The 26526-nt window shown below is 38.2% G+C and overlaps 1 protein-coding gene and 1 long non-coding RNA gene across 2 annotated transcripts; one reads left to right on the forward strand and one right to left on the reverse strand.

Moving 5' to 3' along the window:
- Nucleotides 1–35: 35 nt before the first annotated feature.
- LOC309484306 lies at nucleotides 36–5802 on the forward strand. The gene is made up of 2 exons (XR_014200841.1): nucleotides 36–2167; nucleotides 2255–5802. It is a non-coding gene; the product is annotated as an uncharacterized lncRNA (long non-coding RNA).
- prpf3 (PRP3 pre-mRNA processing factor 3 homolog (yeast)) lies at nucleotides 4581–26526 on the reverse strand. Its single transcript, XM_082150311.1, has 17 exons — nucleotides 26315–26526; nucleotides 25415–25560; nucleotides 20551–20681; nucleotides 20197–20352; nucleotides 18834–18920; nucleotides 16479–16741; nucleotides 16215–16333; nucleotides 15929–16116; nucleotides 15655–15821; nucleotides 15369–15451; nucleotides 15086–15229; nucleotides 11416–11515; nucleotides 7526–7639; nucleotides 6699–6817; nucleotides 6509–6586; nucleotides 6348–6409; nucleotides 4581–6008 (listed from the first exon to the last, which is right to left on the reverse strand). Exons 2-17 carry the CDS (start codon nucleotides 25557–25559, stop codon nucleotides 5859–5861), a joined length of 2106 nt encoding a protein of 701 aa, XP_082006437.1. The 5' UTR covers nucleotide 25560; nucleotides 26315–26526; the 3' UTR covers nucleotides 4581–5858.

Below are 26526 nucleotides of genomic sequence, written 5' to 3' on the forward strand. Positions count from 1 at the left end.
TTTTTTTAAATATTGTTTCAACATTTTTTGCAGGTGCAAAAGTGATATTGAACCAACATACTTAATACTTTACTCTTGCATAACAGTGTCTATGTTTACAACTACCAACATACATTAAACATCGACATTCACTTAATTATACATTCAATATTACACTTATACAACACCTTCACAATACTCTTGATTTCTGATTGTGTTTTGTTCAACGCTAAGATAGCCTGATGCACAAAAGACAAGAGTTTCAGCCTCACCTTGTTGAATCTTGGAACCTCCGCTTTGATGGTAGTAATTTGAACTCATTATGCAGGAATAGGGTTAGAAACCATATTAGCCAGCCTTATCAAATTGTTATAATAAGCTGAATCATAAAGCTTCTCAAGAGGCTGACCTACAATCTTTGAACAGATTTTTAATTGATTAAACCACTTTGTTTTTAGCATAACAGACCAACTCTTATACCAAATAGAGTTGCAATATTGCAGTATACTCATTATCACAGACCTTAATAACAGCAGAAGAATCTGTTTTCTTACTCCAAATGACCTAAGATGACGAAGAAAGTAAATTCTCTGCTTTGTTCTTATAGAGAGTATCATATGATCTTTCCAGGATAACATATCATCACTCCTAAATATTTGTATGTTTTAACCACTCTGATTTTTTTTTTCATTATGAATAAAAACAGGCATTATATGAGTATCAGATGTAGACCCAAATATAATCTCCTTGGTTTTACTCGTATTAATGACAAGAGCATAATTCACACACCACTCTATCAATTTAGTCACACCCTGTTGATGAAGACCAGGACTGTCCAAGTCATTCAACACAGATAATAAAACAGTGTCATCAACATCACTTTGTAACGTGAACTCAATGCAATTAGCATTAAAGCATCAACATTGGCTTGATTATAGCTCATTGTCATTTGCTCTTGCCGTGATCTCTTGTGAGTGACAGGTTGTCCCGCTCCTGCGCCAGTAAACACGTCATCAGAGAAGAGATGTTGTTGCAAGAGGGAGAGGAAGTTACTTTTATTAAAGATTATAAGGGCACATGAATTTAATTGCATTGATAAACAATTTATAATTAATACTGCAATATTTCTACAAACAAACAAAAAAGTCCATTTTGATTTCATAGTGACTTTAGTGACATAGTGACCTATGCATATTCTGGCTTTGCAACCCAACCAAATCCCAGCAACAGACTTCACCATGTTTGACCATTCCCAGCATGGCAGAGTCTCTGGGACACTGTGTGCTGGAGTGCTAGTCCATGAGAGTATATGTGTTTGGGGTATCTGCACAATTTGCACAAATTCACTAGTCAGTGCAAGAATTCAGGAAGTGCTTTAAACCAGTAGTTATGTGATCATTACTGGGTCCAAAAGACACACACCAATGGTCAGTGTGAGTGGTTTAATAAATCTTTGCTTAGCAGTCAAGATCTCTCTCACATACTAAGAAACACAGAGCCAACTATCTGCTTCAGGTCTTATTATTTATGTCTATAGGGATGATTCTTTTGGGGCCAGCTCCTCATTGGGGGAGAAAGGGATGACAATTGGTAGATTGTTCTTTGGATAGTTTCATGTATCTAAACATTTCTGCGCTTCCACCAATGTAAAACTAGCGGCTACAACTGCTACTGCAACGAAAGCCATGGTGGCATTACCAGTAATGACAAGCCTGGTCCCAATGTGTTTCTGTCTTGAAAACTTGTTGAAAAGATGTCCGAAAGACTACATCACAACATCTGTTATTTACTCAAATGGGTAAAGGCTTGGGTTGTGGTCGTCTAGGTCCCTGGGTCAAGTATGAGACAGGCATAATTACTGACAAGCAACTTAATTGTCCTAATTAAACTAAGGCCTTATCCTTAGAGCTGTCTCTGAAACCAGGGCTGCGTTCCAGTCCACTTTTATACATGCACTTGCGAATTTCCCTAAGCACTTCCCCTCAGGGGAATCCCTGCCGCCATTTTGGACGTGGGAAGTTTATATGGACAGACCCTCGCTCCCTCGATTTTGACCTCGATTAGTCTACTTCATACGTACACTTCAGGAAGCTCCATATACCACAATGCAACACGATTGTGACGTCAACGGGTTTTTTTTTCTATTGGGGTGGCAATACTAAATACTTGTGCAATACACAAATACTAGGTAGGTAAACTTTTTTAATTATTATTACATTTAAAAAAAATTATTTAAAAAATAAATTATTATTTGTTTTTGCCATATTCTGAACAGGCTATGAAGAATTCCAGGATGTCTTGCCTGGATGTAGATGAACACTTGAACAAACCAACAGCTGCATTCCACCCATCCACTAAAGAGCTTTCAAAACAAATATCATGTCTGTTGTGAAAACATACACGGTCTCATAATTTTAACAATTCTGATCTTAAAATGGACTGATCTTAACGTGTACTGCTATGGCTGCAGTTGCATTACTAGAATCAGGCTCTCTTGAACCAGTTGTTTTTTTAAGGAGTATTTGAGTCATGGGGTTCACACATTGCTGTTTACAGGTACAAAACATGACAAATCACCTAAAATCTTGCATTCAAACGTTATATTTGTGCTGTAACAAACACTGAATAAATCGTAGATTAAACAGTTTGATTTCAGGGTCTTGTCAGCTTGCAAGGTTCTGCTTTAGAGAGCAAAATCTCCCAGTGTTTTCAACACCAGTGTTCTACAGCCGCGCTGCATCCTGCTAATCACAGCTCCACAAAGCTGCTTTCTGAATTGAATGCGAAAAGATTATTTTCCTATTGTGGCCCTGGATTAGTCACAACAGTACACAATTTGGATGTTTCCTTGTGACATACGCATTTCAGGTTTTGGACTTTGGCTGTGTTCCACTTAAAAAATGTATGGTCTTCCCGCACTAACTTCACTTCTTAACTTTGTGGACTCTGATGTACATATTTGCTTTCATTGAGCAAGAGCCCACTACTGGTGGAAAATATAATTGGTTTTAATAGAAAAGCCCTAAGGTTTTTTTTTTTTTTTTTACAAATTTTCCTTATGAATTTGTTGTACGCTAGGAATGCTTGGTCTGTTGGGGAATAATAATACAATGATAAAATAATAATGATAATACAATTAACTGTGGCTGTGTAAAACAAAAAGTGATCTTAACCCTCCTATTATCTTTGGGGTCTATTTGACCCCATTCAGTGTTTAACATCTCTAAATACATAATAAAAAAATTAAAGACTTTTCCTAATTTAATGGGGACAACTGGGTAAACATAAAATGAACATATGTTTTCAATGTTCTGTTCACATTTTGTAGCATCAGTGTTCTTTGGGTCAATTTGACCCCAGGCTCATTTTGCTGTATAAAACATAAGAAATATCAATTTTTTTGTTGTTCACACACTGGTGATTTGACACAAATCACACATTTGTTTTGGATGATATTGAGGTCATTATAATTTGAGATTTTATGATCTTCAAAAAAACTTCCCTCTGCTTTAGGGCCCAAGCCTAACATTCCGATATAGGCCTAACTGAAGTATTGCGAGAACCACTGATATTTCACACGATATAGTGGAGGGGGGAATCATAATTCTCACAATAAATTAGATATTTCCAGTGCCAATTATATATTTCCAGGGAAGGGAAAACATAATTCTTGCAAGAACTTTGATAGTGGAGAACCTCATGTTGTATAGCAGATAAATTACCTTTAGGTTATTATGGTCCCACTTGAATGACAGGGTACAGTGGTGGCCAAATTTGAAAATTTGTTGATTCACATTTTTATAGATTATTGTGCAGAGTGATCAGAGACATTTTACATATTTGCAAAAAGCTTTATCACAAAACCCCAAATTTCACTGTTTTTGTCCTTGGCACCAAATGACCAGCTAACATCATCTTACTAATCATATCATCAGCATATGATTACTATAAAAGGAAGGAAGAAGTGCTTCCAATCATTGTGTTCTTCTGTTAGAAATGTTTCCTCCAAAGATGTGCTGCCATCATCTTTGCATCAAAATGGCCTCAAATGTAAGGAAAGAACCATTTACCAGATCATCAAGAGCTACAAGAATAGAGGTTCGGCTGCAGTGAAGAAGGTTTAGGACGTCCCAGAGTGTCCCGCAAGTGCCAGGAACTTCTCCTGAGTAATCAGCTAGGGAATTGTGTCACCACCAGTGCAGAACTGCTCAATATTGGCAGCAGGAGGGTGTGAGAGCATCTGCACACACAGCGAGGCCAAGCTTTTTGGACAATGCCCTGGTGTCAAGAAGTGCAGCAAAGAAGCCACTTCTCTCCAATAAAAACATCAAAGATTGACTGAAATTCTGCAGGAAGTACAAAAATTGGACAGCAGAAGACTGGTGCAAAGTTATTGTATCTGATGAAGCATCCTTCTGTTTGGAACATCTGGAAAATCGATTGTCCAGAGAAGAAAAGGTGAACGCTACCATGAGTCCTGTGTCGTGCCAACAGTGAGGCATCCTGAGACCATCAATGGGAGTGTCAAATTGACCACAAACCTATCCTTGATAAAATAAATTGTATAATATAACAAAGCTATTAAAACACCCAAAAATGTATGAATTTTATGTCCAATCAGTGACATTTTATAGTGATTTGCTAATTTGTCCATAGTCGTGCAATAGGTTTTCTGGATGTATAAGGGGTGGAAGTGGGGTTAGGGGGTTGGTGGTGTTTAATTTAAAGGGCTATTTAAGTAGTCAACAAAGAAACAAAGTACCTGACTTAAACCTTTGAAAAAATACAAATAAAAAATCACATTCTGGGGGTTTAAATTGCTGGGGTAAAATTGACCCCAGGGGGTAAGAAATGTTGGTAGATTTGAGGGTAACAGGAGGGTTAAGGTAGCTATAAGCATTATACCATTAAATCTCCAAGTGGAACACAGTCTTGGTGAAGAAAGAATGCCTGGTCCAAATACTGTTGTACCACCACTGCATCTTTGGGAGGACATCAGAAGCATTTATCTAGTCCAGCAACTGGAGATCAAGTTTTGGCACTAGAAATAGCCACGGTGGTATTCTTTAATAAAGTCAATGTCTTTTAAATTAGTTGAAATTATGTCTTAAAATTAAGTAAAACTTTCTCAACAAAAAAACAAACAAGAACTTTCTTTTTCTTTTTTTGCCCGAGCTTTAATGATCAGCATTTGGTTGGTTGCACTTTTTGCATTTGATTTCTTGAAATCAAGAAATCAAGATAGGAGTATGAAAAATAAATGTGCCATGAACGTAAGCAGTGATGTGTTCTGTCACTTTCTATTGGACATTTGCCATTCTTCAGCCACACTAAAATCAACACTTTTGTGTTACAGTGAAACCAATACTCTTGTATCTGCTCTCAAAATGTCTGTCCAATCAGTAACAAACTACACAGTAACAATTAACTTTTTTCAGGAGTGAGGCTTACTTACTGAAAAGACTGCATCAAAATGGTGAGAGCACATGATACAGCACTCAAACCAGATGGATCCAAGGTAGAAATCACACATGAGATCAAAGACTGCACAGCCTACACTATAAAACTGTTACAAGAGATACAAAACCAGTGTCCACCCTTGTTTAAGCTGCCACCACTGTGAAGTTCTGCAGCAGTACACATAAGGGTTAACATCCTAGCTCATTTCTTAAGCCTTGCATTGTTTCACACCTATTTAATATTGCAGGTATGCAAAAGACAATCATCCTCTTACACACTCAAACTATATTTACATATACATCTTTATCTCTGCCAGTCTATTTCACCTCTCTCTCTTCTCAAAAAAATAAAATAAAAAATTATGTAAGGTCCACATGCCACTGTCCTCTGTTGTTGTTCTTCAGAGTTCAGTCTATATCTCAGTCGTCAGTTGTCTCCAGAACACTCTGACTCAGAGCCAAGTCCCAGTAGTGTTCGGTGCCATGCTTCTTAAAATGTTCCCTAGCCATGTTTTCCGTTGGACACTGCTTAAACTTAACCTCCCCGTAGCTACGTTCCTTGGCTGTACCCTGAGGAATAAAATGTATATAATTAAGAACACAAAGGATTAATAAGAAAAAGGAAAGTAAAACATATTTACTTTGAATTACTTCATATCACAATGTCAACCGCAGTAAAAAAACATTAAATGTTCAATAACATTATTGATCATTATTTTTCCATTTATTGCTGTAAAGCTGCTTTGAAACAATCTATATTGTATGAAGCGTAATACAAATAAAGGTGATTTGGCTTGATTGAAACAGCAAAAATAGATTATTTCTATTACAAATGGTGAGTAACGAATGTAATGCATAATTTTCTGTAAATGTTCCATTTAATTACATATAAAACGGGTATGCATTTACCTCCCAAACCAAGGTGCATTTATTATTCTTCCTGGAACCCTCATCATCTGAATCTTGAGGTTCTAAAAAAAAAGAAAAAGCATGAAAGGTCAGCTCCAAATCACAGCTCATAAAAGACTGATCATTAATGTTTAGCCTTCATCACTATTATTTACCCTTACCATCTCTCTTGGAATTCGGCTCATCCCATTTAATCCTACTCAACATCAGTCGTTTAAACTTCTTCTGTGACTTGGGTCCTACAGGGAGGAAGGAGTCAATTAAAGATAAATAATGATCCTGAAAAAAAATCATTAAAAAACATCTGTGAAGTTAATCATCTATAGAGATTCCCATATCACATTCACCAACCTCCCTCCACTACTACGATGTTGAGGTCTCTGTGCAGTACTACAGTGCCAGTAAGGTACAGTTGGTTTGCATTGGCCTCCACCTTAAACTTCTTGGCTGGGTTATACAGATTTCGGATTCTGCAGGCAAAGCAGATAAACCACTTGAGTAAACAACAGGATATCAACTGGCCATGCTATATGTATGTTGTTGTGTGCAAGCAGCAAGAACAATGCAATTAAAAGTTGACAAAGCTGAAATCATGAGAGCAAACAGAAAAAATCTGTATTGATTGTGACGCAACAAAACAAATTTGGACTGTGATATAATAGGCCTAAGTCAGGTAGCACCATATTTAATAACTGGACAGTAAAGTAAAACTAACCAACTAGTGTCCTCCTTAACTACTATCCAGTGTACATCACACAAAGTTGGTTGAGACGAGAATACCAAGAGTAGGAATATCCAGTTGAAATCTAGTGGCTAATTTGAATAAGCTAAATTACAAAATAGTTTTTTGATAGTTTAATATTTTTGGCCATTGACTAATTCTCATACAGTTGTATCATTTTTTTTTTTTATGACTACTATTATTCTAAATTGTGGGCTTCTCTATTCACATTCAATTCAGAATGCAGCTTTGTGAAGCTGTGGATTAGCAGGATGCAATGCGGCTGTAGAACACTGGGTATTGGAAACACTGTGGGAGATTTTGTTCTCTAAAGCAGAACCCTGCAAGCTGACAAGACCCTGAAATCAAACTGTTTAATCTACGTTTTAATCAGTGCGTGTTACAGGACAAATATGAAATCTGAATGCAAGATTTTAGCTGATTAGTCGTTTTGTACCTGTAAACAGCAATGTGAACCCCATGACTCAAATCCTCCTTAAGTTTCTTCACCTTCTTCTCTTTCCTTTGTTCTGTCGTGAGTTTGCGTGCTGCATTTGCTTCCTCATGGGCCCTGAACATACACAATAAAACTTCACTCTATGCAAATCAAACATGAAAGAACAAAAGTAATAAAAGTAAAAAAAGTAAAGAAATTCATTTTTTAAATAATCTAAAACATTTTAGAACTTATTTTCCAAAGCCAAGCATGCAAAATGCGCACACATTTGGATTCATGCTGGGTGAGAGAAATGCTCAAGTTTGTTTGTATAGCAGATTTAATTTGTTTGTTGTATACTTTCTTTCCTGTTCTGAATACGCTTCAATTTAAAGGATCTGTTGTGGAGTGAGGGGAACTAAAATACATGTTTATAATGATTGTAAACAGGGTTCCAGACTGCGACCAAATGTGCGAGTTAAAATTGTATGTGGTCGCATTTGTGCGAGTGCATGGTCATGTAGCCTACTACTCAGTAAAATTCACGCATGAATTTTTCTGCATTGAACTTGTTTTAGCGCCCGGCATAGTGAATTTTTGTCCCGCCAAAGTCTTATTTGATCGGTGAGTAATGTAGATGAACTGCTGCACTTGTGACAGGACATGTTTATAACTGAAAGAACGAGCAGAGAGAGAGAGAGAGCCGGACGCGCGCGCGCTCTCTCTCTCTTCGGAGCCAGGCGAAAGTGTAAACAAGACTTCACCGTCTCCAAACTAAGCGATGTCTTGCTCTCTCTCCCTCGCACATATTAATCAAAATAAATCGACACGGTGGTAAAAGGTCGGAAGACCAAAGTTTCATGTGGAGCATTTGGAGATTTTTTTTTTCCCAGAATTACCGCTGGGTGTGAATTGTGCTAAATAAGTTTCCTTATCTTCTCTGAAAAGCGTTCCGGACATTCAGCTGACATAAAACAACACTTTAATTAAAGTAACAACATGTAACTTTTCAACCTTCATAATATATTTCCAAGACCCTTGTGATAGTACATCGACTTACAATAGGTTGAATGAGACGTCTGCCAGAGCCTGACGGGGTCTGTATCGCTTTTACTGGCACTATGTAACTTCGGGGTGCGGGTAGTAACCAGAGCACAAAAAGAACTACAAAATTCGACTGCTTTACGGCATACGTCACTTCGCCCACCACTTCCTCAAATGTGGCCAACCAGCGCGTTTGTTTTCGTACGTCTGTTTTCGTCATGGCTGAAGCAGCAGCGAAACGTAAGAAGCCAAAGGTTTTGTCGGAGTAGAGTCGGAAGAGGAAAAGGGAGAGTGATAAACTGAAAGGCAGGACGAGGATCAATATTGGTCGAGCGTTTGCTCGCTGGCGTGAGCTTATGGAGGAGGAGAGTTACCAGACCGATGCTGACTTGGCCGTCATGCTGTTGAACTAGTAAGTAACTGTAAATTGCTTGCATACTATCTATAGTTTTTCTAATCTGTTGTCTGCCTGGCTACGTTACGGAAACTATCTGGTCCTCCATTTATTTATCTTCATGAATCAGCTAGTAGATGAGCGAATTATCAATCTGGTAGCTAGTAAACACTAACATGGTAGTTTTAGATGGTTAGGATGCTATCGCTATCATTCTCGTTCAGATTTGAGCATTGCAATCGACATGCAAATCGCAAATGTTTGAGTTAAAATGTTTAGTCTAATAAACATGTATAAATTATGAAAGGGGGAAGATTAATATTATCATTGCCCATATGAAAAAAACCTGCATGCTTCATATACAGTAACCGTAAATCATTTTACGACAGCGGTAATGGGCAATTCCGCTTCCAACCTGTAGGGCGACCGCAGAGGAAAAGTTCCATGTTGTTGCTTTAAACGAAAAAAACTATCTAGTGATGAAATGTTTTCTGTGTTGACAGAAATCGGGGATGTCCATGTCCTAACTGCTGGGATAATCTCACAACGCGCATGACTAGGGCTGGGTACCGAGTTCGATACTTTTTAGGTACCGACCGAATTGCCTCGATACTATCGAGTATCGAAAAAGGACTTGTTTTTCGGTACCAGATTTCGATACCTAAGGGGTTAACTCGTCAACGTCAGTGCTCAAACAAATACATATGAAATGCACAACGACACGCCTAAAGTCGCTCACGCACATACACGCAAACTCTACACACACGAGACGCGCGGAACTCTGCGCACATACTCATGAGACACGCGCGCGCGCGCACAAAAACTGTCCACGCACACATTCTCATATGAGACGCGAGCACACACACTCACAATACCTTAAAGATGTGGAAAAGCCGATCAAAAGTGTGGCTACATTTCTCCATTCTCGATGCCAAGCGTGCGATGCAGTATTTGCGGTAAAATAATTGCTGCAAAGACGGTACCGCGACAGATATGATGAAGCCCTTGGCAGTGCACGGAGTAAACATAAGAGCAGAAAGTTGCTCCGTCTTCGACTGGTAACTGAAGAGATACCTGTTGATCACTCTGACAGTGTTTATATTGCAATAATGACCTACTGAATGTACACTGCCGTTCAAAAATGTGTTGGTCAGAATTTTTTTTCAGTAAGGATGCATTAAAGTTATCAAAAATGACCTTAAAACGTGTAATGTTACTAAAGATTTCTGTTTCAAATAAATGCTGTTCTTTTGAATTTTTTTATTCATCAAAGAATCATGAAAAAATGTATCAATATGTTTTCATATTTCTGAAGGATCATGTGACACTGAAGTAATGATTTTGAAAATTCAGCTTTGACAACACAGGAATAAATTATATTTTGAAATATATTCAAATACTATTTTAAATTGTAATACTATTCCACAATATTACAAGTTTTACTGTATTTTTTATCAAACAAATTCAGGTTTGGTGAGCATGAGCAAAATAAAAAATATTTTGTTCCTTTGTGCTTTTTTTTGTTCCTTTCTGGACTGACTAAGGAGCATGAGTCAAACTGAAAAAATAAAACCAAACTTTTTCTGAGGTAATGTGTTATGTAATCTTGTTAAAATGGATTTCATAAAATTGGTATCGAAAAAAGTATCGTTCAGGAACCGGTATCGAAATCAAGGTATCGGTATCGAAATTTTTTTAACGATACCCAGCCCTACGCATGACACGTCCAATTCGCGAACTAATGACTCCTTTGAACCGATTCATTTTAATGAATGGTTAAAACAACTGATCTTTCCAACAGTGAACTCAGGAGACGTCTGAATCGGTGTATAACTAATCAGTAACACTTTACAATAAGGTTCTATACATAAATTACATAAATACAGTTTTAAGCTTTAAAATAAATAAAACCACTTGTTTTTTGAAAAGCATATGACTACATTTTTCCACACAGTGCTGTCAAGAATCGATAAGAGAATCTTTAAAGAATCAGATCGATAAGCAGAATCGTCAGTGGCATTGATATTGATAAAATCTTATCAATTCCAATCCCTATGTGAAGACAGTAAAATTATAATCAAACATTAAAGAACATAGGCTACATGTTTTTTTAATAGGTTTTTTTTTTTTAGTTAAAAGATTAAAACATTTTTCTAACTAACGCTAACATGAGGTCTTGTGTCACTGTCAGTCTTTTTACATCAGTGCAAAACTAGGGTAGATTAAGATCACTATTCATCAGCATTGATTAATCCCATGGCATGTAGCAAAAAAAAAAAGAAAAAAAAAAAGTGCAACCAAATCATATGCTGGTGCGACCAACTGAGAAAGTTGGTAGCACCAGTGCAACCAGTGGAAAAGTTAGTCTGGAGCCCTGGTAAATGTGTCATTTTGACCAGGTGGGGCTTCTTTTCTGGAAAATACGGTACTATTGGCTTTGATAACAATCCTTTGTGCTTGTGAAACCACTCACTTCTGCCTCTTGGCCATTTGTGCTCTAACATGAGCCTCCACTTTAGTGGGGTCCTGCACAGCTTCCGTCCCCAAAACCCTCATCAGATTAGAGATCCGCACTGCACACAAACATAGACACATGAAGATTGCATACACAGAGAAAAGAACAGAGTACAGAGCTGTAATCTAGTGGCTACTTTGTAGAAGCTAAAATTTACAGGATTCATACACATTTTTACCAATAAATTCATGACTTGCATAAGAATACAAATCCATGTTAAAATGTATCATAGTATATCTTAACTAAAATGAATGACTATTAATACTATTTGTTTTAATAATAAGTACAAGGACTGTGCCAGATGCAGGGAACATAGAGTCACAAACATGGGGGGAATTCCCTTAGTTGACTCTGATAGGAGGGATGTTTTCATTTTAATGATGAATAGGGTATTAGGCTGCGGTCATGTATGTATGTGGGGCGAATGTACTGATCAAATATACTGATTCTCAACTGTTTTATGTTTACTTAAGACATAACCAACGTGGTGTATGGGGATACTCCCCAAGACAAAGTATTTGGCCATTTAAGCGCAAGAAGTCACGAAAAAGAACTCAATTTGACAGAACTCGAGTTGTTTGCGAGGCCGCTTTGAGTGTATGCGCTTTGGCTGAGAGTGCACTGAAAACCGTCTCTCGGAGAGTGCGCGAGTACATAATGGTGTAAAATCGCTTGAATGTTTAAATTGGAAAGACTTAAAAAGAAATGAAAATGAAACTAAAATCGCAGCGTGCATTTAGTGCTGACACAATGTGCTAAAATGTGAAGCCATTTTTGCATCCGATAGAGAGAGAGACGATGTGGTACTGCTGAATCACTGACGCTGTTTTAAATTACTGATTTGACAAGATATTCTGAAAGTGTGGATTCATTTATTGATCTAACCAACAAGTTATAGTGAATTTTTTCGCATTATAAGAGCGTAACGTGGGACTGAGCAAATCTATGCGCAAAACCCGCGCCGACATTCAGGCCATAATTAAACTTCTAGGCTATTCTATTATACAGATTTTTGTGAAACAAATCTCCATGACTTTTCAAAAACATATTACTCCAAAACTTTTCAAAGCCTGGAAATTGGCATTTTAAAATTGCATGACTTTTCCAAAAAAAATTGATGACTGTACAAACCCTGAATATAAACCCAAGTGCAGGGGTGATAGTAGAAAAAAATCCTGAGCCTCAACTTTTTTCCCTGGGAGGTAAGCGGGCCCCTAAGCCAAGATATATGCCCTGATCAACATAATTGTCAAGCGGGATCCAGGGGTGTGCTCCCCTGGGAGAACATTTTGATAAATAGTTCCTTGGCAAGGTGCTGTGTTTTCACACTGCCTGCATCCTCGTCATAAAATCGTACCAGTACATTTAGAATCTTATTTGGGGTGGAACAGTACACAGAAGTCACGGTTCGGTTCATACCTCGGTTCAGACATCACGGTTCGGTACGAGTTCGGTACAATGGAGGGAAAAGCAAAACAAAAATGCAGAAGGCAATTTTTTTTTTTTTTTGCATGTCTCAGGCTGTTCCACCAAAGGAAAATAAATGTCTTAAGCCTTGTATTTTTTAAATAAGTTTTATTAATAAAGTAAAGGCATAGAACCAGTTTATTTGTAGTGCACTGACAATAGTTTTATATAATTAGTTTATTAATTAAATTAATAAAAAGACAAAAAGACCTTGAGATATGTTTGGTAATAGTACCTGAATACATTTTTAAAAATTTGCTATATTTCAAATCAATATATTTGTTTCCTTAAAACGTTAATGAACTTTAACCTCATCTTAATTATAAATAATTTATTTCTGTATAAAATAATACTACCATTAGAAACTAATTTGATTTTCTATTTAATCAATGTAACTTAAAAATAAACAGATTAGTGCTCTGTTTGAGGACAAGAAATGAAAACCAATGCAATATGATACATTTCCAAAAGATGGCACCGACAGATTGTTTTTAAATGGGGTTGGATAAATATTTTCTGCTTTTAAACTGTGTGTGTGTGTGTGTGTGTGTGTGTGTGTGTGTGTGTGTGAGAGTGAGAGTGAGAGTGAGAGAGATTTTGGTTGGGTGACAGTTGTAGGTTACAGTTTGACAAGAGTTTACAGTTTGACAAAAGCACAATGTTGTTTTATATTGCAAGTGTGTACAAAAATATAAGTAGGCTAAACACTTTGCAGTTTGAATGATGTCATGTGTGAACAAAATGATGGAGTATGTTTTTATGTTTCCACTGTTCGATCGCGCCCGCGCCTCTCACTCACACACACAACATATTCCAGCATTGCAATCTTTACATCGCAGCCTGCTTCAGAGCTAAGGCGGGGCTACAGATTAGGTGTCCCTAAAGAACCCACGTATCTAACAGTAGTTCCGCATTACATTAATTAAATTGGACGCGAGTTTTATTTATTTTTATACCGTGTATTCTCCGTGTATATTCATGCACCGAACCGTGACGCCCCTACCGTTTCAATACGAATACATGTAGCCTACCGTTCCACCCTTAAATCGTATCCATGCTTTTGTCCGTGGCCTCATCAATGTAAGTGAAAACATGTTATTCTTAAGCTTGTCGGACAGATTTCTTTTAAATTCTGGCGAGATGCCGTGTGTAATAAGATAGCCCGCATGCTGCCTCGAGACAGACAGATGCGTAAGAGTTTATACTCCGCTAATTTCTGTTAGATAGTCTAATTTATTCGTTATGCCTTTATCGAAAAGTTTGGTGTCTTCCCCTGGCTTCATAAAGTTGCACTCCATGACTTTGGCTACGTTTTGCGCTGCCAGTGTGGGAAACACATTCGTAGTGTGTGGGAAACACATTCGTAGTGTGTGGGAAACACATTCGTAGTGTGTGGGAAACACATTCGTAGTGTGTGGGAAACACATTCGTAGTGTGTGGGAAACACATTCGTAGTGTGTGGGAAACACATTCGTAGTGTGTGGGAAACACATTCGTAGTGTGTGGGAAACACATTCGTAGTGTGTGGGAAACACATCCGTAGTGTATGGGAAACACAAAACAAATTCGCACGTGGAGTGACTGCTGAATCAATCTGATTGGCCAAAACCCAAGACCAGCCCCTACCCTATTACCGATTGGCTGAAGTAGGCTTACTGGTGTGGTTTAGTGAAAGCGCCTCTCAGATCTTGGGAATTGTCAGATCACGCGAACCTGAATTATTATTTTTTTTTTTGCAGACACGTCTGTAAGCCGGAAATCCGGCGTGGCGCCGGAGCGCTATCAGGCCTGCAAGTGTTCATAAATTATGATGTGAAAAACCTTTTGTGGGGAGCAGGACGAGACCGAGGGCCGTGAGAGAGCGGCGCAAGGCCGGGGGCTTGATTAATGAGCGACACCTGCGAGACGCACCGGTCTCGTATCTCTTGCGGAGGCATAAAGGAGGAGCAACGACAGTGAAGAGCGAGAGAGGACAGGCCTGGACTTATGTTGTGGTTTTTATGGTTTATTATGTGACAGCAGTCGTCCGTGAGGGGCTGCTGTCTTTTACTGCGTTTCACCTTTAATTGAAAAATACTAGTAATTAAGAATGAGTAGGTGTGCCCAAACCTTTGGCTGGTTGTTTGACATATTAAACATTTAAACCTGACTGGTGATGTACCTTTGGGTTCCGGTGGAGGCATAAGACCCAATCGGACCTTTTCCTGCACCTCTTTCTGGCCTTCTCTACGTGTTTGTCTCCTCAACTTCTTTTGTTCTTTCTTAGTCAAATACACACCCAGAGTCACTGGCTTATCGGTATCCACTGAGAAAGAGAAGCAAAAAGACAAAGACAGAAATAGAAACATAAAAGGTTAGACCAAATATTTGGATCAATGGCTCTTTTGAAATTCAACCAGTTTCTGTCTGCAGAAGGTTTTGATGTTTAATGCATGCATGGATACCTGGAGGGGCCATCTGAATAGGGTGTTCAAGTAGGTTGGTAACTCCGTGCAGTTCCACATCATCTAAATTTGTACAAGCAGATCTGAGAAAAAGAACAGAACTTTCACTCAATTATGTTATCAATTATCAAAAGGAACTGCATGACTGCCAGATTATATGGAAAAGACAGCCTTAATTCTTCACAATGTCAATACGACTTTGGAACGGCACAATTTTTTTTATCCTGAACCTGTCTTGTATATTTCATAATTGTCTGTAGCAGATTTGAAAGCTATTGACTCTTACAATTCTATGTGGGAAGGCAAGATGTAGGAGTCCCACCACTCTATACGAGGAATCTCCCCCTCTCCCATCTCTTTCTTGGGGGCAATAAGAGCAAGTTTAGTGGAGGCCTGTATGCCTGTCTTCTTGGCAGCCTGAGCAATCTCCATCTGTAGCTTCTCCAGCTGAGCCTGAGGACAGGACATAATATTATTTCTCAGCTATTATTGAGCAAAGTCAAATTTTTAATCTATGATTTTTTTTTTGGTCAAAAATAAAGAGGGATGCTGTTGCCCACCTTGGTGCGAATGCGCTGGGCGATCTTCTCAAAGCGCCCCTGTTCATGGAACCTAAAGCCTTTCTTGGCTCTCTGTGCAGGAGTAAGGGCCACACGTGAGTCGAAGTAAGACGTGGATTCCAGGTCATCGCTGGGTTTTTCCTTTAACTGCTGCCGAAACTGTTCCCTCTTCACCGCTCTGATGTTTGCTAGAGACAGAGGGAAAAAAATAAAACAGAACATTAGGAAAAATATTTCAAAACAACAAAATGTGAGAGATTCATATTTCTGTAGCAGTGTGTGTTACCTTTTAGAGTGGGCATACGATGTGTGAGCTCAACTTCTTTCCCACTGGCATCAACAGTTCGTCCGAGCTCATCCAAAATGAGGGGAGTTGGCTTTGTAATCTCACGAGGCTCCACTTTACTATAAGCAAATAGAAAACTTTTAAGTGAATACATTTCACATTGCAATTTAATAAAAAAAATTCTAGGAAACATGAAGCCTGTTCCCAATATTCTTTATGTACGTACAAAAAAGACAGTCATTTCTACATGTTTACCACACTCACGGTGGTGCAATGCCCATGGCGTGCAGGTTGGCCAGGGCTACCAGGTTATGTGGCCCTGTGTTGCCCAAAGCACCCAGAATCCCTGGTTTCAGGGCCAGTGTGGATTGGATCTTGGCCTGCAGCTCAGCTGCCTTGCGGGCTTTCTCTATAGCGTCATTCATGAAGTTAGCAGCCTGAGAGGGAGCAATGGACTGGGTGGCACCCCCCGTTGGGAGGTTGGAACGTGTAGCACTAGGGTCCGTCTGAGATTGAACCATTCTGGGCTATAGGAGAAAGAACAAAATTTGGTATCCATTTTTAAAGCTTAGATGACAAAGAATGACAGACAATTAGGGACAAAAAAATAACATAAGAGTTAACAACATTGCTACTCTGTACCAGTAATAACATGACATTTATTATAAACATTGGAGTTTAGGGCTACACTTGATTGTTTTGATTATTGATTAATGTGTCAATTGTCTTCAATAAATTGATTAGCAGAATGAAAAAAAAAGTTATTATTAAAAATGTATAATTTCTGATTGCTTATTTTTAAAGCAGAAGTTAAAATCACTAAAATTAAACAAAAGGAACACACACTCATTGGAACATAGTTATTATATTTATACCCCTTCACAAAAAGTCAGTAACACTTTATAAGTATAGAGTAATTAAGTACTTCTAAATAATTTGCAAACTATTGGTAAATTCATATTTTATAAATTGTGGTCTTTACATTGTTAATATATTAATAGGCTAATACACATTGTAAGTTCATTGATTGTGTCAGTTTTTCACTGTTTTTTTGTTGTAATAAAGTTCAGCACTAGTTTGCTTGGAGTGTTTTGTTTGTTTTCATTCAGTATCCATTTTGAAAACTATCGGTTATTGTCCAGTGCGGTCCAACCTGGTTATTGTTATCGGTAAAATCCACTATCGGTCGACCTCTAATCTAGGGCGTTTTAAAAGAGTGGATCTTGTTAAAAGTTACATATGGTGGCTAAGCTGGAGCATTCCTGAGCCTCAACCCAGTGAGTGAACGGGACTATGAATGCAACTTTACGAGACTAATGACAAGCACAGACAACAAGATGGCGACATTTATCGAATCGGTGAATCCGATATTGCAAAAATGATACCCGATTATGGAAAAATGCTTAAATATTAGACAAAAGAATAACAGAGTGCACACCACATCTATAACGATAAAGACACAGAAAAACAGTTCTAATTTAATAGCAATTTTGTATTTTCCATGACCTAATCTAAAGTGAGGAGTTTTTACTCCTAATAAACATTACCAGCTCCTTTACTACTGGTTTAAAATACTGTACATCACTTGTATGGTTAATCATTTGTTGATACACCATTATCTAACTTGAAATATGAGCTAATTAAACAATAATAATTTAATAATTAAAGTGACGATGAATGAAGAACTCTCTATTTGTATATAGCCTATTTATGTATTAAAGGCACAGTAGGTAATTTTTCACCACTAGAGGTTGTTTATTCAAAACAAAGGCTTGATGACGGCGCCTTGATTTCGTGGAATCATGGGAGCCTCTACAGCCGGTGGAGAATATGACAGCACTCGGGCAGAAATCAAATTCATGGATGACCGGTAATGTATTAAAGATTTATTAACTTTACGAAAGCCATTGGAGCGAAATGAGGCCGCTGGAGCAATTGCTAATGAGAGAAAAGCATGACACTCGGCTCGAGAGCAGTGGAGCTTTTATTACACCGCAGACGCTTCCGCTTCTTCGATCATGCGTATCTGGGCTAACGCAGCGCCGTTTTATCATATTAGATACATTTGAGTGTGTTGAAAGTTGTTGTTATGCTACTCAGTGCATTCGCTTGGCGGCTACTATATGAGACACTGCAGTAAGCTAGATCGATATTAGGTATGGTAAAACATGGTACTCGCGGTAAATCAAGAAAACGAGATTTAAACAAAAAGACTAACTGTGTTGAGCTGTATAACAATGATTAGGTTTCTGTCGATGAATGTATACATAGTTGCTCACCTGTCTAATAAAACACATAATATATTAAAGCATCTTTGGTGTTTCAATGGTTTCTACAAAATAAATGTAGGGAAACGCGGGTAAGATGGTCCGTGTCCTGGTTAAAACTGCTTATTTCTCTGGATTTAAACATTCTTAGAATTTGGGATAATATAAGTACACAAATCAACAAAATATATAACATTGTTCTAGTGGTTCTTGGATATTTTGATCCCCAAAAACTTACATAGTGTACCTTTAAAGTATAAACTATGAATTAACTGTGAACTAATAGTTTGCAAAAGATTTATAAGCGCTTTGTTACTGTACACATTTATTAGTGTTTGGTATTGTTTATTACCTGTGTAGAGGGCACAGGAGCCACAATACTTAGCTGTTTCTTTCTCTCCTCAATCTGCCGTGTGGCTGCTTCCATCATTTGCTTTATCTGAAAATAGAGCATCACAGTTAATATTTACGCATGACTCAGGCAGTCCATCAAAAACTATTCAATTATGAGCAATTATGTAGTGTCCTCTATAAAAAAAAGCTGTGAACTTTCATACTTGTGCAGCACTAAGTAATATCTGTTTTACCCAAGTACTTACAAGCCATTAAATGTTCTAAATATTGTAGTGATCACACTTCATCCGGTTACTCCTTTCATTAAAGGTACAATATGTAATTTTTTTCGCCGCTAGGGGTCGCTAACCTCTTACAATAACAAAGGCGTAAGTTGATGACGCAAAATTTCCTGCGGAATTATGGAACTTGTCGTCAAGCCGATGGATCTAATAATGTTTATGGATGAGTGAATACACTGATGTTTTTATCCTGATATCAGCGCCACACGCGAGTCCCACGGATATAAAGGAATGGAGATTTCATTCTACCAAACGCAAGTGCTGTATTAGTGCTCACACAGGTCAGTGTATTAGACGTGTATTAGACGAATGAAGCTTGTGAGGTAACGCAGCGCTGTTTCACTTGCTCTACACTATCACACTAAACTGCATTTGAGTGTGTTAAAGTTATAATGTTATTCTATGTGTTAGTTTGTCTGTATGAGACTAGCAGTGAGCTAGATCAACATTAGAATAACACACTGATCATATTCTAACATTTCATCATGTTGAGCTATAAAACATTGATTAGTTTTATGTACATTTGCTCACCTGTCTAATAAAGTACATACAAGAGCTGCGTCTCTGTGAAGTCGTGACTCATGAAGCGCTGTCAAGTCCAAGTTAGTCGCTGATATTGATCCTCGTTTTAGTTCTCCTTTTTTCCCAAAGTCTGCTTGCCATGGTCCATGATGTTTGAACGAAACAACAACAGCGTGCAGCCAGAGGTTACGCACTACACTCATTATGCACAGTTGTCCACGTCTGTCGTCATGGTTATTATGGCAGTACTTGAGCGGAAACCAGGGATAACGCGGATATTACGTCAGTGACAGGCGACAAGTGAACAGATTTTCCGGGACGGCCAATTATTTAAAATTGGAATTTCTCTGAAATTAAAAATCTTTGGGAACTTTTGGGATATTGTAAGTACACAACTGCAGGAAATATATCACACTGTGCAAGTGATTTCTGGATATTTTATTACAAAATTCGTACATATTGTACCTTTAAATTCTCAACATTTTATTGAAGTGATCCTGTGTGTGCACGATCAAAGACCTCTGTCTATTGTCTTCTTTTACTGATGGTGTGTGTTACCTGCATCTTTGTAAGCATGCCAGGACTCTCTGTAGGGGGTCCAGGTAAAACAGCTGGTTCGTCCACCTCCTCAAAGCGAGGTACTCTCTTCTTCTTTACCCCTGTATCCACACTGTGTCCATCCTTCACTCCTTCCACCTCATCTCCAAACACTTCCTAAACAAAGGACAGAGAGGAAAAATAAAACAGATGTAAAAGACAAGACATAGTCAGAGAAAGTTTACTTAACCATAACTTTTACCTTATATTAAGAGTCAGTTTCATAAAACAGTGACTCAATTGATTCAGAACAGACTTAATTTCCTTAATAAATGTTCCTTCTTGCTCAGACATTGGAGGCACAGAAAACTATACCTTCAGCTCTCTTTTGCGGTTCTTCTCTCCAGCTCCTTTATTGCCACGGGAGTTTTTGCTTTCCTCAAGAGCTTCAAACAGACGCTCAACAAAGCTGCTTGCTGAATCATCAAGAAATGGCCTTAGCTGGTCTAAAAGAAGAGAGATATTGATCTTCATTAATGAAGAGTCTCATGGAATTATCACTGCCTTGCCACAGTAGTTCAGCTGCATAAAAAAATTCGCTCTAAAATTGAGTAATTCTTCATAAACCAGTGAATTCTTCATAAGTACACTGGACGTGACAAAGCAACTGCTACAAATCCATTTGTTCTTTGTGTAAGAAGTAGCGTGAGCGCTTGAAGTACTTCAGAAATAGAACAGGGCATCAGTTTAATGTCAGGAATGTGTTGTGTTGTGTCGCGCTGCATCCAGTGTAGACAGCTTCACTGATTATAATGGGTTCTGTTTGCTTTTGTCGCATCGCACCGCTCACGTCTGGTGTAGACACGGTGTTACATTAAGAAATTAGATGGGATAGGTAAAGACATGTCAAGCCAATAAATTAACAGCAATCATGTTACCTTTATAAAAATTTTAAATGGGATAGTTTTGTCTCCAATCACATCTTTATTACAAAAAAATACTAGCTTGTTTCCACACACCCCAACTTAAGGCCCATTCACACCAAGAACTAGCAGATGATATTGTTCTGTTTATTCTAAGCAGAATGGATTCTGATTGGCTGTCAGTGTTTTAATCGTTCAAAAGCTGGAAAAAGTAATGCCAACGATATTGTTTCTCTGTGCTGTTATAGTAGTGATATAGAATGATTTTTATAACTATATCTTTATCCTTATAGTTATCGTCCTTGGTGTGAACAGACCTTTAATATTTTAGATTTTACAGAATATCTGTTAATCAAACTGTTGATTAATATTTAAAAGGAGTTCAAATGAAAGTAATCTATGATACACTTGTAACTAACTACTAATGATTTGAATACTGATTTTGGGCAAATTACTCATTCAGTATTCACCAAACCTTTTTTAGTACCCAGAACAAAACATTCTCTAATCTGTACAAGTTTAAAAGCAAAGTAATGAAAAAATGTCAAAAGGCAAATTAAGGATCTCTTTATTAGTCAGTGCATAAGTCTATTTAAATTGCAAAAAAAATTTAAGCTTATTGAGAATTAAAAAATTTAAGCTGAGTGAGATCATGTTATGTTTCAATGGCAAACCTACAAGATAAAAAATGTACAAAAATTAAGCAGAATTCTTATCCAAATCTATTTCCCGTGTTTATCCATGCAACTATAACATCAATCATCATGACATGAATATATAAAGGAACTTTCTGGATTGCTAGACTCCACCCTTTTGGGTGTGTAATAAGCCTCACCACTCTCATTTGCAAGCTTCAAGCAATCAGGCACAATTACATATTCACAATGAAATGTTAAAGGAACACTCCACCGTTTTTTGAAATAGGGCTTATTCACCTTCTTTCCTACATTTAGATAGGTGGGCAAATGCATTTTTGTCTCAGTGCATGCATTGTTTTAGTTTGACAGGGTCGGCGCTAGCTTAGCTTAGCATAATGAATGGAATCCTTTGTTGCCAGCTAGCATGTCCTGAGTAAAAGTGATATAAAAAATAAAAAAACCCCACCTAATTACTTCTTGTGGCCTGCGTATTCACAACGAGTACAAATAGCGATGCAGATTAACACTAGGCGATTTCCTAGGCAGATATTGACTTATATATTAAGGACTATATTAGGGGGAAGCACAGGCGAAGCACTGCTACTTGGGCGTGAGATCTCTGCTCCCAAGTAGCAGTGCTTTGCCTGTGCTTCCCCCTAATATAGTCCCAAGTCAATATCTGCATAGGAAATCGCCTAGTGTTAATCTGCATCGCTATTTGTACTCGTTGTGAATATGCAGGCCACAAGAAGTAATTAGGAGGGTTTTTAAAAAATGTTATATCACTTTTACTCAGGACATGCTAGCTGGCAACAAAGGATTCCATTCATTATGCTAAGCTAAGCTAGCGCCGACCCTGTCAAACTAAAACAATGCATGCACCGAGACAAAAATGCATTTGCCCACCTATCTAAATGTAGGAAAGAAGGTGAATAAGCCCTATTTCAAAAAACAGTGGAGTGTTCCTTTAAGATACCATTGAGATCTTATTTTTTAAATCATTGTAGCTATAAGGAGGCTGAACTTAAAGGTATAGTGGAGGATTTTCCCAAATTTTAGAAAAGAACCGCCCTCTCCACTTTTTGAAAAAATGCACATGCGCAACACTCTACCTGCTCCCGAGAGGGAACGCCTATTAAACGTGTGCACGAGAGACGGCTAGCATCGCTAATAGCTTACATTAACTTTTACTAGCAGTGATTTTAAATGGATTTCTCCAAATAGCATGCCAAACTTTACCTGTCGAGTAGAAACTTTGCGACTGAGGCATCAGTGGGAAGCCCAACCTCTGCTTTTAGCGCACGCCAGCGTGTGAAATACTCTCCCAAAAACACTCTGGTCTTGTTTCTTTCTTCAGAGGCATTTCTCTTCTTGTCATACAATTCGTAGACACTTTCTCTTGCGACCCTCAGACATTTTGAAAAAACCCGGTGAGAACGGCGAGCTTCAATGAATGGCTGAAACCGTAGCTCACCACACATATACACCTGAAAGTGCGCATGTGCAGAAAGCGAAAACTACCTAGGGACGAGCACGTACGACGGCCTTACGTAAACATATCACCAGAATGATTGACAATTAGGAGGACCAATAGTCTTGATGATCCACCCGAAAAAAGAAAATCCTCCACTATACCTTTAAGCCTGGCGTACACAGTGCGAGTAAGAGTTTAGACACTCGGGAGCTTGTTGTGATCCCTTGCACATGATACAAGTCAGGTTAACCTGATAATCGTGTCAAAGCAGTTTGTATATGGCACGGCTGTACCTGTACATTGCAAGCCAGTGGCAATCGCTTGAGCTTTGGTGCTAAAAACATGAATATTTTCAATGGTGTTGCTATAGCTTCAGATGGAAAAATAAATAAAAAAAGAATGCTGTGCAAATGATTAGGTGAATAGCAAAGAACAGCAAGGTCAACAAAAACAACTAAGAGAGTGTTTTTATGTGTGTGTGTGCTAGAAGCCTATGTGATGTGGTTATATGATCTGGGAACCCAGGAGACCCTGTACACTGGTCAAATTCAGGCAGACTCCACACATTTTTTAACCTGTTTAAAAATTATTGGGAGGAGCTCATAAGGTACTTGGTTCAGCTCGTAGTTCCTCTCACACGATACAAGGTGCGACCATATGAGCATAAACGATTGACGTGCACTTTCTCAGCCTAGAAAAAAAAAAAATCACTTGCGAGCTCCTACGACAGCAAAAACACACTGTGTACGCCCAGCATTAGGTTTGCTGTAGGGATGGGCATGATTAATCGACGATCGATAATTGATCGTTAAGAATTTCGTCGATCACGTTTATTTGTTATCGATTAAACTAATGCAGGTTGCGTTGCGTAGTGTGAGTCTTGAAGCAATGGAATTAATTTTAGCGCGGAGGTACCTGTGCATCCCGGCAACGTCAGTCCCCTCAGAGCGGGTATTTTCGGCGGCTGGACTGGCTGTCACCAGGTTGCGGTCGCGTCTGATCCCAGATCATGTCAACATCATGCTTATCTTTCTCAACAGAAATCAGTAGACTGGTGCAGAAGTTCTATGGGAACTTCATGCGTTTTCTCAGATCGGATAGCTATCTGATTTATCAAAACGATTCCATTTACAACTGGTCACATAAATGTGTTTTTGCAAAACGGATATAAATCCGATCTTGAATTCCCGCGCTATATGCATATTTAAATTGTTGCACGTCATCGAAAGCAACTGATATGAGCTGCATTTTATTGATCATCAGCGAAAATGTCTAAATCAAAGACCGCAACAAGATATTGCGGCAACAGCCCTGGTAAGATCATTTCGGTTCTTTACTTTTAATGAAGATGATTGTGTGTTGATGAATGACTTTCACTTTGATTTGCGATAGTTTGCACGTTGGCTTGATGAATAGATGCTCATCTGTGGTGATGCGTGTTGAAGTAGCGTCGTCATATCTGGATATAACATGACATATAGCCTATAACACGCTCTCACACGTTTATTTCTTATCATTTTTGGGATAAGTCAAATTTACATATGTGGTTTCAACAACCAGATGCATTTACTCTTGTCCAGTTTCGTCTGGAATGCGTCTCAGATCTCCTCCTGAAGTGGTTTGAGCGATCGGATTTAAATCAGTCTCGAATGCGTTTCGGAGGGCATTTAGATTTGGTCTTTTCACGACCGGATAGCTATCCGATCACAGAAAACGGATGAAGTGGCCATGGGTCTCTGTTTAAGAACGCCGGCTCGCAGCTGCAGGTTCCGCTGGTTTAGAGCACCGCAGGAATCTTCAAGTCTACCGAACGTCCAGTTTCACTGCCACAAGTTGATCTTCTTGTAATAAAGATCTCATCGAGGACAAACAAACTGTATTTTTGTATTTTCATTGCATTTTTAATTTATAAAAAGTTAAAGAAATAATGAATTTCAATATAAAAATATTAATGATTAATCGATAGTCGATCGTTAATTCTCCCGACGATCGACTAAGAAAATGTAATCGAATGCCCATCCCTAGTTTGCTGCAGAAGTAAAAGCTGTCTCGAGGACAGAAGAAACATTTCCAATTTGCGTGACAGACTGTTTCTTCCATCTCCGCAGGCATTCACTCCTACAGTACAACTGTAATTTCATTGTAATATGATACAGCAGGTACAGACATAACTTATATCAGTACATATAAGGCAAACATCTTACCTGTGGTTTTTCTCTTGTCCAGGCCTTTTCCCACACAGTGTAACGCTGCTGTGACCACAGTGGGTTCAGAAAAACCAAGGACCTTCTTTACTGTGCGTTCCACCCATGGCCTCAGCTCATCAACCTCACGCTTGGGAAGAGACATACTGGAGGAAAATCGAATAGACAAACAAACAAAATGTAATACTAATGTTAATTTAACAGACCACTTTCAGTTTAACAGCTTATATTTTACATTAATAGATAAGTCTAATCGTTTATTTCCTTAACAACCGGATATGTATAATGGTTCTCAATTATTTACGGTCTCAAATCACAATCTGCTTATTAGTCCCTCCTTTGAGTGTTTTCAGTCCACAAATCAATAAATGACTGAAACCACTATAATAAACGGGCCAGAACAACTGTATAAAAACGTTTTGTATTTGGTGTTTGATTTAGTCTCAATTTATAAATATCTGTGATTCCAACTTGTGCACGCATTACAGATTTTTGCTTTTGCATAATTCTAGAGCAACAACGAAGACGATACATTAAAGAAAATGCATTACTTATTAGAATCAGTATATATATTTAAAACAAATATTATCAATGTTTTGCTGCGCAAGATTCAGTTCAATCGTGTTGTGTTACTGGCCTCAAGAGTTCATTAAGACCTAACGTTAAATCTGTCAGAATGTTACCAAAGTACCGAATGCATTGCAAAAAATATTAACGTTATACTGTCCAGTTATTGACAGCACTCAAAAAAAGTACCAATTTGCCGCCGTTATATTACAGTAACAGCTATAATTGTAGCAACGATAATTAAATGCCGGTAGTTATAAGTTAGTTACCATGGTAATGTCTTAAAGAAGGGTGTCGGTAGCAAACGAACCGAACCTTAACACAAACACTTACCTCTAACTTTATTCAGCTGTTTTACAGCGACCTGGCAAGTTTCTTCGTTATCTAAAATGCTCGTCTTTTCCTCCTCCACACCAAATCACTAAAATAAAAATAATCCGATATTTGTGTAAATAAGGGGAGGAAAAAGAACTGAAATGTTTCTAGACTTCTCTGCTCCCACGGTGTTCGCTGAACGTTTTCCAATGGCGAAACGGAAACGGAAG

This window comes from Leuciscus leuciscus (assembly GCF_965113295.1).
Source record: "Leuciscus leuciscus genome assembly, chromosome: 20".
NCBI lineage: Eukaryota > Metazoa > Chordata > Actinopteri > Cypriniformes > Leuciscidae > Leuciscus > Leuciscus leuciscus.

Coding starts and splice junctions, on each gene's coding strand:
- prpf3 (XM_082150311.1), bottom strand. CDS start 25,559: ATGTCTCTTCCCAAGCGTGAGGTTGATGAGCTGAGGCCATGGGTGGAA. Junction 16,334..16,478: donor GCCATGGGCATTGCACCACC/GTGAGTGTGGTA, acceptor ATTTGCTTATAG/TAAAGTGGAGCCTCGTGAGA. Junction 6,818..7,525: donor GTTCACATTGCTGTTTACAG/GTACAAAACGAC, acceptor CTTTGCCTGCAG/AATCCGAAATCTGTATAACC.